Raw genomic sequence first — 15,361 nt, 5'->3', positions numbered from 1 at the left:
TGACGGTCCCGTCGACCGTCTAAAGATGAATCCAACTTAACTTTTGGGTCCGGGTCGGCGGCGATGGTGGCCAGTCCAGTGATGTTGAATATTCTACATATCATGAAAATATGAAAGGGAAGTACTTAGATACAAAATAACATACGCGTATACATACATTTCAATATAATAATAATATAGATACATTTGCATTATGTACATCTATTTCATCTGGCAATAAATATCTTTTATTGAAAACTGGAAGTGTGGCAACAACACACACCGCCGCACCACCCAGGTGTTAAGAAACCCACAGGTGTGGCTCGGAGATTGGTAGCAAATATATGTATTATTCTGCTGCAGAAAACACCCGGGGGTCATTTGCAAACTATTTCAGTTCCTCCCTTACCAGAATTATATTCTGAACAGGAAGCGACTTCAGTAGGCAGGCAGATGGTTGAGAATTCAATCAGTTGTTGTTTTAAGTTGTTCATGAGCTGTCTGCCAGAGCTGACCTCAGAGCCTGCCTTGGACTGGGTCTTACCACAGTTCCCTTGTAGAGTGTATGTTGAGTTATCTGCGAGTGTGGTTGTCCTGCTATACCGGATGTAATGATCTGTAGCATTTAATAATAATTTTAAGGATTGAAATAATTGTTGGCGTGGCCAGAACCTTCGCCTCCTCCTAGCTGGCCTGCCTTCTGACCCAGTAGCAAGTATACAAAGGCAGCAATCAAGAAGTCGCTGTCGTCCATACGGTCCATGCTTTGTTTGTCAACAAGCAGCGTGACGGATCCTACCTCCTCAGTACCGAGCTCCCACCGTTTTTGTGACGTAATTTTGACGTCATTAACGTCGACGGGACCGTCAAAACGGGATAGTGGGAACCCGGCTTAAGATGAAAATATTATAACACAGATACTGAAGGCAAATGGTTTGATGTTAAAGCAGAAGTAAGACAGGGAGGGGTCCAACCACCACTATTGTTTATTCTCTACATGGACAAATGTATGAGAGAGATCTAACCAATGAGGATAAGGAAATAACAATAGCATATGCTGATGATGTAGCCATTATTACAGAAAACCAAATTGATCTACAGGAGGCGATTGACAGAAGTCAAGACACAACGAGAAGGAAGGGACTGAAAATAAATGCCAAGATAGTCGAGTTTATGAATGTAAGCAGAAACCGGAAAGGATGGATATATACATAAATGAACAACAGCTGAAACAAGTTAATTTCTTTTATTTAGGAGCATTGTTTACGCATACATTCCAATATAATAATACACACAGGAAAGGGAAATGGCAGAAAGAATAAAAAAATTAACATGAATCTAAGCAGCCTATAGCCATTACTAAAAGATAAAAATGTTCCGATTCAATGTAAAACTATTATATACACTACTATACTAAGACCACTACTATTGTACGGATCAGAGACGTAGAACATGACCAAGAAAATAGAATCTAGATTGGAGCCGCAGAAATGAAAGTATTAAGAATAATAACGGTAGTCACTATAAGAGACAGACTAACAAATGAGAGAATAAGAAATAATCTCAAAGTAGAGCCAGTCGTACAAATCATAGAAAAGAACAACTTGAGATGGTATGGACATGTAAAAGGAATGTGAGAAAATAGATATCCTCGGAAGTATCTGGAATGGCACCCCGGAGGAAGAAGATCGCCTGGAAAAAAAAAAAATAGAAAAAGATGCCTAGACTGTGTACAAAGCAACTTAGAAGGAAGAACCTTAACTCTCGAAGACATTAATCAACAGAGACTATACGAAAATCGAGACAGGTGGAGAAGTCTGACCAAGAGGCCGAGAACTGACAGATGATTATCATCTATCTAGCGTCTGGTGTGCAAGGTGACAAAGCGAACTATCTGATTTTCTGCGAGGCTTTATGATATAAGCAAGGGGAAAATTGAAAGGTGTAATTTTGTAAGTGCAGCAGATGATAACAACTGTACCTACACCAATTTAATTAGCAAGATAGCTATAATCAGTGGCGGGCACGGTTCCGCCAATCCGCTAACCGCTAATAAGCGAAGCTAACTTTTTCGTTAGCTGAATTTTGGAGACAATTGGCGGACCAGTTAGCTTTCGCTAAATGTAGTTCCTCCTCCGCTAACTTTTAAGTTCACTAAAAAATCATACAGGTTTGTTCTTCTCCATGGTGGGCAGACACGGCACCAGTTGAGCCACATGGTGCAATAATTCCAGGGTCTCCACTTTTGGGTAAATTACGCCTTAAAGTGGGGTAATTGGACATTTTTTTAGGGATTTTTTTTTGGTATTTTAAGGTAATGCATCTTCCATTTCCAACTCTTTAAAAAAAGTTAGCTGTTAGAGGTTAGCGTTAGCTTCCACTATTTTTTTTATCAGTTTAACAGTTTAGCGTAAGCGAAGCTAACGTTTTAGTTAGTGGATTACCAGTTAGCGAAGATAACTTTTCGGATAGCGGTGCCCATCACTGGTTATAATGATGCCCAATAATTTTTCACACACACAAAAATGCAAAGCAAGAGTCCTAATAGCAAGTGACTAGATGCAAGATGAAAAATTGCGAAATTTTACGTAGTATGATGCATTTACTATTTTTTAAGATTTCTTTTTTAATATTCTACAGTGAAATATATCTGCAGTGAAATGTATCTGCAAAATTATCATATTGCTAGCAAGTTTCAGAAAAAAAAGATGAACCCCTTATTCCAACTAAGGAAAGGGTTGGTCATGAAAGGTATCTCAGTCTTTCACGTGGCATTTAGGACTGAAGGCCTTATTGAAGAACTCATTTGCAGCCGACATCCTTAGTTGGTTAGTTAATTTGGTTGGTTAGTTTAGCTTTGAACTGCTGGATAAACCTACGGTTCCTCGGGGTGTGTCTTGCAGACGTAATTTGTACCTGCTTGTAGATCAGTCTTTAGAAACTCGATTTCTTAGATTTCATAGAAAAAAAAAATTGACGAATATATGGATCAATTTATGGAAAGGAAAACTAGCAAACACCATGAATACAAGGATACAAAAGTCTCTCCCAGGTTCCTTCATTAACTGGTTAACTACATAACACTGGCTACCTCCTGTTCATTGCTTCTTCCCTGTCTCATCCTCCCTTTTCACTTCCTCCTCTCTCTCTCTCTCTCTCTCTCTCTCTCTCTCTCGCTCGCACGAGAGCGAGTGGCGACGGGTAGTGACAGCATGGAAAGCTTCCATCCTGGCGGACAACCTTGAAGGAACTGACCTGGGCCCGAATTCACAAACAGACTCAATAACTACGAACTAACATAACTACGCACTATTGATTCAGCTACCGACGTTAGCGTCAGATTCACGAAGCAAACCTTAGATTGTAGTTAGAGGCGCGCTAAGTCAGCGAGGCCGCTGATTGGTTGATGACGTCATTGGCCTTGCAGCGAATCGCAAGCACGTTTACAGAACCGTCAGCCAATCCTAGGGAGCCCCCTCCAGCTGCTGGTTCAAGAAACCCATTCTCTTTTCTCATTTTTCTTCCTTTCAAGGCAAACTGTACTAAATCGTAATCTACGAATTCAATTATTTCGTTGTTTGCTGCACATTTACGTTAAAGTAGCTCTGCTGTTCGATGTCTTGTTACCTACGAACATGCCTAAGATGAAGAAAAAGAAGATACGGAGGAGATTGAGGCAGGAAGAAAGCAAATAGAAATATGGGACAGATATCGAGGCAGACAGAACGAAGGACGGAAGGAAGGAATAGGGAAAATTAAGACTGTCTTGCCATATCTGCAGCCCAACTCATGGGAAAGCTGTCACCCGACAAAGGTCCATGGTCCCTCCACGGATGGGGGCGGTGTCACGGGCAAAATTAAGCCCGGACATCCACATGCCTCTGTTATCTTAGCTCAAGCTCGTGTATGTGGGGTTCTTTTCGACTGATATGGCGTCTAGAACTAGCATAATCATCATTCTTTATTATGATGACAAAGACCATGTCAAAATTTGCCTCATTAAATAAGAAAGTACATAAAGTTCGGCAGCTTTCCCTCGTCGCCAAGCCATCCTCCAGAGCAGCACTCCGACACCCATGATCGCACATTCATTTTTCTCAGAAAATAGGATACCAATCACATATACATCAATATATTTCCACAGGTGAATACTTAGGGCATGTTCACATCAAGTTGCGACACCTGAGATTCATTAATAATGACAGCGGAAGGAAAAATATAGGCCCCTGTCATCGATAAAATTGAGCCTCGGGCAGAATTAAGTCTGGGCATCAATATGCCTCGGATTTCTTCGCTATTATATATTGTAAGATCGTTCTGTTGACATGTATGGGTAAATGAACGCTTTCTGTATCTACATATAGAAGGAAAACGCAAAATTCTCCCTAGTAAATCAGAAATTACATAAAGTTCGGCAACTTTTCCTCGTCGCCAAGCCATCCTCCACGGCAGGCAGAGGAGGGAGGTCTGGCAATCCCCCGGCAGGGTGTTACCATACCGCCCACACTTATCATATACCTCTCAAAGGGTGCATATCTCAACATTTTATAAAGAAATGGGCCTCCTCTACTCGCAAAGCTATATTTCAAGTTGAAAAACGCGATTTATAAGCATTTATACGTAAATCTGATAATATTGTTAGCGTTACCGTCAGCTCCGAGCCAGTAGTTATTTAACAACAAATTTAACGTCACACAGAGCGCCGTAAACGTTTGAAGATCCGCGCGCTAACCCGTGACGTCATCGATTAGTTTGTAGTTAGCTTTGTGAATCTCGATGTTCTCAAAACTACGCACTAAGGGCCCAAAACTACGAACTAAGCCTTTGTGGATCCGGGCCCTGGTGCCAACCCGTCAGCACAACGTCGGAAAACAACGGTGTCAATTGTTGTGGTATTTATACAAAATCATTATTATCCTATAAAAAAATAAAAAAAAACACTATATAGCCTATTTAATTTTTACATCATTAATTAAATTATATTAAACGTAGTAAAGACCTGACATATGAGAGGAATAGACAAGTGTTGGAACTGTGTGGCAGAGCGGGGGGAGTGGGACTGACCAGTGGGAGCCAACTCCAAAATTATCTGGACAATCTGGTAGTTGCGTAGCTATAGTCTGTCCAAATTAACTTGGCCAATTTGCACCGAGAAGCCCCTCCCCCATTCTGGCTAAGCTCCGCCCCCCTTTCACCTGATTGGCTGTTCATGACATCATGCATTGTATCAAAGACACGTACCGAATATATATGATTGAGATAATCTAGCAAGTTTCATGATTACAAAATATTCGTAATTTAATTGAATGACGGCACTCTACTTTAACAAGCAATGACATCACCTAAGAAACAAAGTACAATAATAATAATGCAAGTTTTCAAGGGAGAACGGGCCCTGCAAAACGAGCACTTAAGGCGATGATAGTAGGCTAACTATAAAGTAATGCACTCTTTCCGTCATTATTTCCTATATAGCTCATTCACATAGGCATACCAAATATAATCACATAAAAATATCTTCTACATTAACTTCATACAGGTAGGATTAACTGTATTGAAGAATAAGTTCCGTATCTGTGGCTGTTGCGCTGAGCGTACATAGCCTACCCGTCCCTCCAAGCCACAGATGCATAACTTATTCCTCAATACAATGATTCCTACCTGTATGAAGTTACTGTAGAAGATATTTTTTATGTGATTATATTTGGTATGAATGAGCTATGTAATAATGGCGGAAAATTACTTTATAGGTAGCCTACCATCGCCTTCAGTGCTTGTTTTGAGGGCCTTGATTGTTAATTTAATTTAATTTAATTAAATTACGAATATTTTTTAATCATGAAACTTACTAGATTATCTCAATCATATATATTTGGTACGTCTCTTTGATACAATGCATGATGTCATCAACAGTCAATCAGGTGAAAGGGGGGCGGAGCTTAGCCAGAATGGGGGAGGGGCTTCTCGGTGCAAATTGGCCAAGTTAATTTGGACAGACTATAGGTGATTTGGCGCCCGGGGAAGACTTTCAACTTGGCACTCCCTCTATCCAATCCTTCGACCCCTGAGTAAAACATCTACATCAATTTTCATTTCATTTTACTGTGAATGAGAATAATCTACTTACTTTGGGAAATTTCGCAACGCGATAACTGAACGATAATTTGAAAGTTCAGGGATAATCTCGAAAAGTTTCGCGACAAAACAACTGAGCGATAATATGACAGACTGGCAACTGCACCGTAGAGGTACACATACACAGTTAATTTTATTTGTATAGATATTTTCCTTCTGATTTATTGTTGATATAGTTGAGAATTTGATATTCAGTACCATACTGTTCAAAAATTAGTGTTCAGTGTCACAGGAAAAAAAAGGAAAGAAAGGCTTGATTTGCCGCCCTCTAACGTCTGCCGCCCAGGACGGACCTTCCCCCCTTTTGCTCCGCCACTGCAATCTGGGTGTCACTGATGCAATAATTGGAGGCATAGACGTAGCAGCGTGGCGGACAAGGACCAACGCCAAAACGATCTGGAAAATTTGTTTTCACTGCAGTAACTTGAAGATTGATCGCAACAGTACGGCAGGCGAAATGTGGTGTGGTGTAGCCCTCCCAGTGAGCGTGTCATTACCCACTCATCCACAATGCCCACTAACGAGCGGCTCACCTTCTTGCCGCGTAGGAGAACTACAACTTTCATGAATACTGAGTCCTTTCTTTTCTTTAGGGAATTTACCGATGCATGATAGAAATAAGTAAATTCGAGTTACCTAATATATAGGCTATATATAATTATATATGTATATATATTTTTTTTATCTACGTTACTTTCTAGCTATGGATAAAAATTGTCATTTAATTTCTGTTTCAGTTGGGTATTTCGTACAGTTGATCTTTGTTTCTGTCAGAAGAGGCTAAACCTTCATCCTCCCACGGTGAAGGGAAAGACAGTAGAGGCGGGACCGCGTTGAGAGAAACACACTCGCCGCCGAGCCACATCATCGTTTATATTTAAAATTACCCGCTTGGTTTCCTCACCTGTCATAGCCACGGTTTTTTCGAGTGTTTGTGCTATTAAGATCAGCAATTCAGCACACACTCTCTCTCTCTCTCTCTCTCTCTCTCTCTCTCTCTGCCATGGACCCGAGTAGCAGGTGCCTCTTGTCAGCCGACGACAAGAGCTCTGAGGGGACCCCCTCCTATACCACCCATACAAAGGGTGAGAAAGGGACACCCAGCGGGGATACTGACCAGGAGCAAGAGTTTACACAAGACACTCATCATCCGGCATCAGGAGACTATGTCTCTTCTATCGGAAAAAAATCAGTTCAATCGTCAGATAAGATATCTAACCCTACGCGCTTCAGTTCCTGTGGAGTCAGTCGGAAGCGAGATACAGTTCGCAAACCAAGCCTCAGATTCAAGCCTATGCGAGATTCGACCACGGGGGTTAGTGAGCGGCTTACCAAGAGGGATTCTCAGACCACATTCGTCCTGCCACCTACTGCTGATTCTTCCCTGGGCAGAAAAGATTCATGTGGTATTCTGTTCTCTCACGATCGTCACTCGCGAAGAGTCAGGAGAAAGCCTTCCCTCATGAGCCTCCCAACCTCACAATGCTCAGACTATGGCCTGACGCGTCAATTCACGCAGTTTGATGAAACTTCTCTAGATTCGACGAGAATGAAACGCGACTCGCTTGTAAGTTGTACCTCCGTACATGGCACAATCTTGAAGCCTTCCATCATGGCTCAGGGCGAGATGTTCTCCAAGTGTCAGCGACAAAAGCAGTGGCTTATGGCCATCCACGCCTCCGACCCGGACGAGACGCTGCCGATGCTGAAGAAGCCTGTCTTTCTGGTCGACGATGGAGGCAAAATTACACAGCAAACGGTAACAATACCATATTGATTTTTTATGCGTAATAGTAAAGATTTTCTTCACTATGAATTTGCCTAAGAACTCAGATATTAAAAAAATCTAAAAGAATAAGTTATTTATTCAATATGTATTTATTTACTCTTCCAGTGAACCCTATGCTATGGACCAGACACTTGCCCCAGGCTTGTCATTAAGCCGCGAATTTTGGAAAATCAACCGCTTTGGTGAGAATCGCCATAACTCCCTTATTTCTGGGGCTACAGAAATATTTTTCATATCAATCGACGGCAAAATGAAAGAGCTATATGTTTTTAATAAGCAACCGGGCTCAAAAACCGACTCGAAAGGGTAAAAAATCGAATAAATTCGCAAAAAACAACTTTGAAAAAAACTTTTTGAGTTCCCAACCTTGAAGCCCACTCATTTTTTTTAGAATTACAAAACAAATTGTTTATCAAATACTTTAGCCCTTCCAATGTGCTTTCCAATATGATGCATAATATTTCCCTACTCCCAGTAGTTTCGTCGCTAGAGCTCGAAACGTAAACCCTTTTGAGAGCGATTTTGACGAACTCGAGACACTTTGCCGTTTTTGTAGTGTGGCATTGCTATTGCCTCTAGAAGGCTGTACTTTGGCATGTAGCCCCTCTTGGCAATGTAGTTTGACCAGGTCGAAGGATGTTTTGATAGCTCGATTCCAAGTTTGTCGTCGAGCCGTCACAAAATAGCCTGTTTTTCGGCCCTTTTCCCGCGATTTGGACACGTCCTAGTATTTTGCTTGTAACTTTTTATTTTATTTATCTAGTGCTTTCCATTTTTTTTTCTGATTATTAATCTGTATTAATAGATCTTTCATTTGCCACCAAGCACGCCTTCCTAGCTTCATTAGTTTTTTGCTCGAGCTTGACCAAAAGTCGCGAGGAAAATTCGCCGAATCTGACTCATTTCACGCGCCGCGACGAAAAACCTTCCTGACGCCACAAAAAATTAATATATATATATATATATATATATATATATATATATATATATATATATATATATATATATATATATATATATATATATATATATATATATATATATATATATATATATATATATATATATATATATATATATATATATATATATATATATATATATATATATATATATATATATATATATATATATATATATATATATATATATATATATATATATATATATATATATATATATATATATATATATATATATAAATTAAATGTATTATTCATAAATGGGAAGAAATAGGGTTGAATACTATATTTAAAAAAAAATAACATGTATAATAAGGCGCTTAATATAGGTTGATTTATATAGTGAAAAGATTATTTAAAATAATAACTTTTTATATTGATATCTTAAAATGAATTTATTACAAGATAGTCAACATATTGAAGTGATCATATATGAATTTTTATGCAGATATATTACTTTTTGTGGCGTCAGGAAGGTTTTTCGTCGCGGCGCGTGAAATGAGTCAGATTCGGCGAATTTTCCTCGCGAATTCTGGTCAAGCTCGAGCACAAACTACTGAAGCTAGGAAGGCGTGCTTGGTGGCAAATGAAAGCTTTATTAATACAGAGTAATAATCAGAAAAAAATGGAAAGCACTAAATAAATAAATCAAAAGTTATAAACAAAATACTTGGACGTGTCCAAATCGCGGCAAAAGGGCTGAAAAACAGGCTATTTTGTGACGGCTCGACGACAAATTTGGAATCGAGCTATCAAAATATCCTTCGATCTGGTCAAACTACATTGCCAAGAGGGGCTGCATGCCAAATTACAGCCTTCTAGAGGCAATAGCAAGGCCACACTAGACAAAAACGTCAAAGTGTCTGGAGTTCGTCAAAATCGCTCTCACAAAAGTTTACGTTTCGAGCCCTAGCGACGAAACTGTTGGGAGTAGGGAAATGTTATGCATCATATTGGAAAGCACATTGGTAGCGCTAAATTATTTGTTAAATAAATTTTTTGAAAGTCTCAAAAATTGAGTGGGTTTCAAGGTTGGAAACACAAAAATAGGTTTTTTTCAGAGTCGTTTTTTGCGAATGTATTCGATTTTTTACCCTTTCAAATCGGTTTTTGAGCCTTAGCTTATTAACAAATATAGCCCTTTTATTTTGCCGCCGATTGATACCAAAAACATTTCTGTAGCCCCAGAAATAAGGGAGTTATGGCGATTCGCACCAAGGCGGTTAATTTTCCAAAATTCGAGGCGCCGCAAAATCAAAAGTCCGCCGTCCATTATTCGAGATGTCACTGACTCTTCACATACGCATATTTAAAGTTCTGCAAGTTGCTTTTTAAGGGGAATAGTTATGAAATACAGTAGCTTTGCGTAACAATAAATATTGATTACGCTGCGGTGGAGAGCGTGAATCCTTTAAAATGTCTATTTCATTTATTTGACTTTAGTTAAAAAAAATTATAAATATGATACAGCACCACATTAGTTAATTGTTAACCCCGGCATGAATATTCTTTTACTTACAGTTTCGTTCATCAACTCCTTATGAGAAAACCTTGCCCGGGCACCTAAAAGATTATTAACTAACGGGAGCTTGAAACAACTAAAATAAAAATTAAAATAAAACGTTCAGCCGGGTGGGCTTGGTAGAACGAGCCGCAGTACCGGTGTTTTGACCTACCTTGAAGGTAAAGGTCAACATAAAGAGCACAAGCCACCCAGGCACATATTTAACCATATTTTTACCTTTTCACTAAATTTCCTGAGTTACGTTTTGTTTCTCTACAGGAGAAACGTTGCTACTTGCAAAACCGCCACCCCGAAGTTGTGTAAGGTCGAATGCTGACAAGGACGAGCACCTCCATAATCAGGACATTCAGTCTTAAAAAGTTGGTTGGCAGACTAATGTTTACGTCAAACAAAGAAAGAGGTATATGGGGATGTCTGGACGCTCGATTTGGGCACTGCTTGTCTCGAGGTTGTAAAAATGATTCCATATAGGTTAAAAGGAAACGTGAACTACAACGACATATTATTTTTACAAAGGGCTCATTAACGTTTCTTAGCATGTATACTCTACACTGAGTATAAGTTAAAAGTTTCCATGTGTAGCGAAAACATATCGAAAATAATATAATCGAAAATCATGGAAGGAGGTCGAGGTTGAGATATGATGTCTCACATAGGACCCACGATCCGACAATGTACGTCGGCTGAGAAATTGCAGTATGCAAGATAAAACATGCAGTAGACTCTGTGACTTCCCTATTTAATTTTGATACATTGTCTTGAAAATGTCACGCCTAGCCACTTTGGTTACATTTAAGTTTTATATATTCTTTTTATTTTATTTTAGATAGATAGATAGATAGATATGTGTGTGCATTTATATTTACACACACACACACACACACACACACACACACACACAAATATATATATATATATATATATATATATATATATATATATATATATATATATATATATATATATATATATTACTTATTTAATTCTTTTTTTTTTTTTTTGGTATATATGTAATGGCGTTGGGAGTGCCATAGGCTGCGAAGTCACGGAGTGTCAGGATTGGTGGTTGTTACAGGTGGCGTCATGGATGAAGGAAAACCTACTGCTGGTGATGACCATCCTAGGCGTGGTGTTGGGTGTGGGCGCTGGCGCGTTCGCCCGCACCATTGAGTACTCCTCCCAGACGGTCATGCTCGTGTCCTTTCCTGGCGAAATAATGATGCGGATGCTGAAGATGCTGATTCTTCCTCTGATTATCTCCTCCATTATCACAGGTCAGAGGAACAGAGCGCACTGGAATGAAGGGCATTAAGGGTGGTATGGACAGCGTTAGGGCTAGTTGAAAGTGTGGTAAACACAGGAAGAACTTGAAAGATGATGTTCGAGTGCTGGATAGGGTGCACAGTAATAACATAATTAGATTCCTCGTGACCATTTTTTTGCTATAGAGTTGAATAAGGTACAGAAAGTGACAAGGAAGAATGACTGGAAAAAGATAGGTAATGAAAATTAGACAGAAGAAGAATGGGAGGGCAACAATAACAAAAGGTATTTAGAGAAGGTAAGAATGTAGAAAGTGAGTTTTCTTGAATTACTGTTCCCTTCCTTCTATTACTAATGTGTTATTTCATTGTTTTAAATCTGTTGTATTCGTTTTTGCAGATTTAATGGAATTACGCTTTATGATGATTTCGTTATCAGTTTTCATTCCAATGTGTGTGTGTGTGTGTGTGTGTGTGTGTGTGTGTGTGTGTGTGTGTAATATAAAATGGTCTGATCACGTGCTAGATTCGTGATCTCTAGCCATCCCCCCCCCCCCCCCCCACCACACACACACACACTCTGGGAGCTATGGAGCTCGTTTCGTCGACCAATGGATACTGGTGGAACCTCACACACTTCACACCCCTATCCACCTTGTTCAAGAGGGACAATAACCGCTCTTTGTCTTTCGAGCCGAACGGGGCTTGAACTTCGGCCACCCAAGCGACAGCCAGTCAGATCAGAGTCTTAGTCTATTGCATCACGGGAGCTGTGTGTGTGTGTGTGTGTGTGTGTGTGTGTGTGTGTGTGTGTGTGTGTGTGTTGCTTGCCCGCTATGATCCATCTCCTTACCACTCCATTTTTCACGTCCCTTCTCTCCACTCATCAAACATATGATTGCATCGACCGCTCAATCGTCCTTACACTTAACATCTGACCTACCTCAGTACATTAATTCAAAGTATATCCTTAAACAATATACATAAAATACCATTTTTTACTTGCCTTTTCATTCAAAAAATATAATTTAATATCACAATCATATAGTTTTCCTTTTCGTACCTTCAAAACAATTACCCTCATCCTTAAAGTATCCACTCAAAATCCGATGCCTAAATCGGTATTACTTTGTCTTAGAAACTATATAGGGTTAAATACAATTTTATAGTAAAACCTTCCTCCGTCTTGTTGTAAAAGACTTTCTACTCTAATACTGTAAGAGTTAACCTCCATGTTTAGTCTTTCAGCCTTTTCACGGTAAACTTTGGAAATGTATTCCTTCCTATATATTTCCTCCTTACGACTTAATTAAACTTTCAAGATGGGAGTATCAAAACATCACTCGAAACGAAATTAATCATTTCAGTATCCTCATCTGTTTTCTTCTTTTTATATAAGAGCAGCATCAGGGGACATTTTTCATTGTGTCACTCGGTCTTCAGCCTGCCGCCTTTGACGTACACACAAAAAAGAAACCAACAGCACCTTCATTCCATACGACACCCTGCGAAAGCATCTTCTTCCCCCACAACACCTTTACTCCTGGTAAAGGTGTGGCCCAGCTGGACGCCACAGCATCGGGACAAATGGGATACCGAGCTCTGGCCTACTATTTTGGCACAACTGTCTGCGCAGCCGTCACCGGGATCTTGTGCGTCGTGCTCATCCATCCTGGCAGTCCCACTCTCCTCAAGCACTCTACAGGGGAACAGCCGGCCATCCTTAGCGGCGGGAACAAGATCACCACTCTGGATGCTTTCCTCGACATTGTGAGGTATAAATTCAGAGCGGTAACTAAACCATGTACACGGGAGACGTGGAAATAGCTGAGATAGCCCGACAATATCCTCTAATGGACATATTTCGTCATGGCGGTGAGAAAAATTTGAGAAACAATGTGCTACACTCCTCACCTCTTGCATCTTGTTACATTTCATTCACTTAGTGTCCAGTGCCACTCATGTTTATTGTATCGTTCGTACTCTTGTCATTTATGTTTGCCTCCACTTATGCCAATCCCCGAACTCTGAGTCTTGCTGTAAAAGTGATGTGACTGAGAGGGAAGCTATAAGTTAGGGATAAATCCTGTGAAATAATGAAACTGGTTCTGTGTGGTTCGTGTTCTTGTTAATTTTATTATGTTTGTAGTTTTTGTGTTGTGATTTTCTTGTATGTATGTATGTATGTGTGTGTGTGTGTGTGTGTGTGTGTGTGTGTGTGTGCGCAAACTTGTCTCGTTCTCTCTGGTACTGTTATGATCTTTAATAACAAGGTAATTTATAATCACTTCTGAATCCGCTATCCAAGCCTCCACCACCTCCCCTTCTGCTCCTCCACGTCACCAGGATTGTCTTGTCTGGACACCGGATCGTCAGGCAAAATGGGTTCCCGTGCCCTCTGCTATTACTTCACCACCACCATCCTGGCAGCATGTCTCGGCATCACCATGGTAACCACAATTCACCCTGGAGACCCTTCCATCCTGGTGGGGGAATCAAATCCCGTAAGGGAAAGCAAAGAGGAGCCCCAGATCCTTGACGCCCTCCTGGACATTATTAGGTAGATGCGATTCTTTCAGTTGTCTCCTAAGCCTGTGCCGTAACCGTCGCTCTACCTTCTTAATCTTTGTGTTAAGCCTCTTCGTCGCTACTCTGCCTCCGTCTGTACCTTGCATTGAAAGTGTAGAAGGGAGAAGAGACACTATCTTACGAACCGGGAAAGAATGATAATTATAATAATTCAGGAACAGAGAGAGAGAGAGAGAGAGAGAGAGAGAGAGAGAGAGAGAGAGAGAGAGAGAGAGAGAGAGGCAATTATTTACTTATATTGTTTTGTAGTAATTTCTTTTGGTTTGATAACCCCATGTCACTGCAGAGAGAGCCACACATAATTCAGTTCATCGGTAACTAGCATGCCATATTATAACATAAACCTATTAATTATTAGTGGTGGTGATATTATTTCGTCACCGTCTTTCCAGAAACATGTTTCCAGACAACCTGGTGATGGCAAGCTTCTCCTCCACCAAGACAGTCTACAAGGAGGTAAGAAACTTTTTATACAATGCTGGATAGTTCTTTTTTCTGTATTCTTTTTTATATATTCCTGAGAGCGAAATAAAACTAGCATTATTATCAGAATTAACCCTTTCCTACCTCAACCTCCCTAGTGACTTGACCCAGACCGTCCAGTAGACCCTTTCATCTGACCAAAAGGATTGCATGTTAGACTTTTACAAATATAAGCTTTAACATGTATAATTCTCTCTCTCTCTCTCTCTCTCTCTCTCTCTCTCTCTCTCTCTCTCTCTCTCTCTCTCTCTCTCTCTCGACTTGCATTAAAGAGTTCCCATTTTAACTATCAAAACTTTTTACCTTCTCCTTGGGCCAGATTCAAATCGCCCCACGGCTCAACGACTCCCTGGAAAACGACACGATGCGGTCACTGCTCAACGACACCACTTTCAACGACACAGCCACCCAGACCAAGTACGAACGTTCCCTCACCAGCTCCGAAGGAACCAACGTGATGGGTTAGTGGTAAAGTAACATGGAGATGGTCCATTCCCGCAGTTTTGTTTTCTGAACTGTCTATCTTGACAGCATGAAGTGGGTACATGCGTCATTCTTTTAGTGGTAATTATTAGCAAGCTTTAGCGTGAAGAAGAGTTTATCTAAGTAGAATACCTTATAACTCCAATGGAGGAAA

The 15,361-nt window shown here is 40.1% G+C and overlaps 1 protein-coding gene across 5 annotated transcripts in view; it reads left to right on the top strand.

Moving 5' to 3' along the window:
* LOC127003532 (excitatory amino acid transporter-like) overlaps positions 1-15,361 on the top strand; it is a 117,942-nt gene that overhangs the window by 67,929 nt on the left and 34,652 nt on the right. For 3 of the 5 annotated variants that reach the window (XM_050870412.1, XM_050870403.1, XM_050870394.1), the window contains exons 3-6: positions 11,466-11,664; positions 13,205-13,427; positions 14,634-14,697; positions 15,044-15,185. In XM_050870412.1, the coding sequence (XP_050726369.1) occupies positions 11,466-11,664; positions 13,205-13,427; positions 14,634-14,697; positions 15,044-15,185 (628 nt within the window). Of the gene's footprint in view, positions 1-6,947; positions 7,874-11,465; positions 11,665-13,204; positions 13,428-13,998; positions 14,213-14,633; positions 14,698-15,043; positions 15,186-15,361 lie in introns of those variants that run through there. The other 2 variants (XM_050870389.1, XM_050870379.1) reach the window with 2 other exon arrangements.

Source organism: Eriocheir sinensis, chromosome 3 (assembly GCF_024679095.1).
Source record: "Eriocheir sinensis breed Jianghai 21 chromosome 3, ASM2467909v1, whole genome shotgun sequence".
NCBI classification, from domain to species: domain Eukaryota; kingdom Metazoa; phylum Arthropoda; class Malacostraca; order Decapoda; family Varunidae; genus Eriocheir; species Eriocheir sinensis.
Note: the sequence above shows the minus strand (reverse complement) of the source record. Positions and strands in the feature narration are given on the sequence as shown.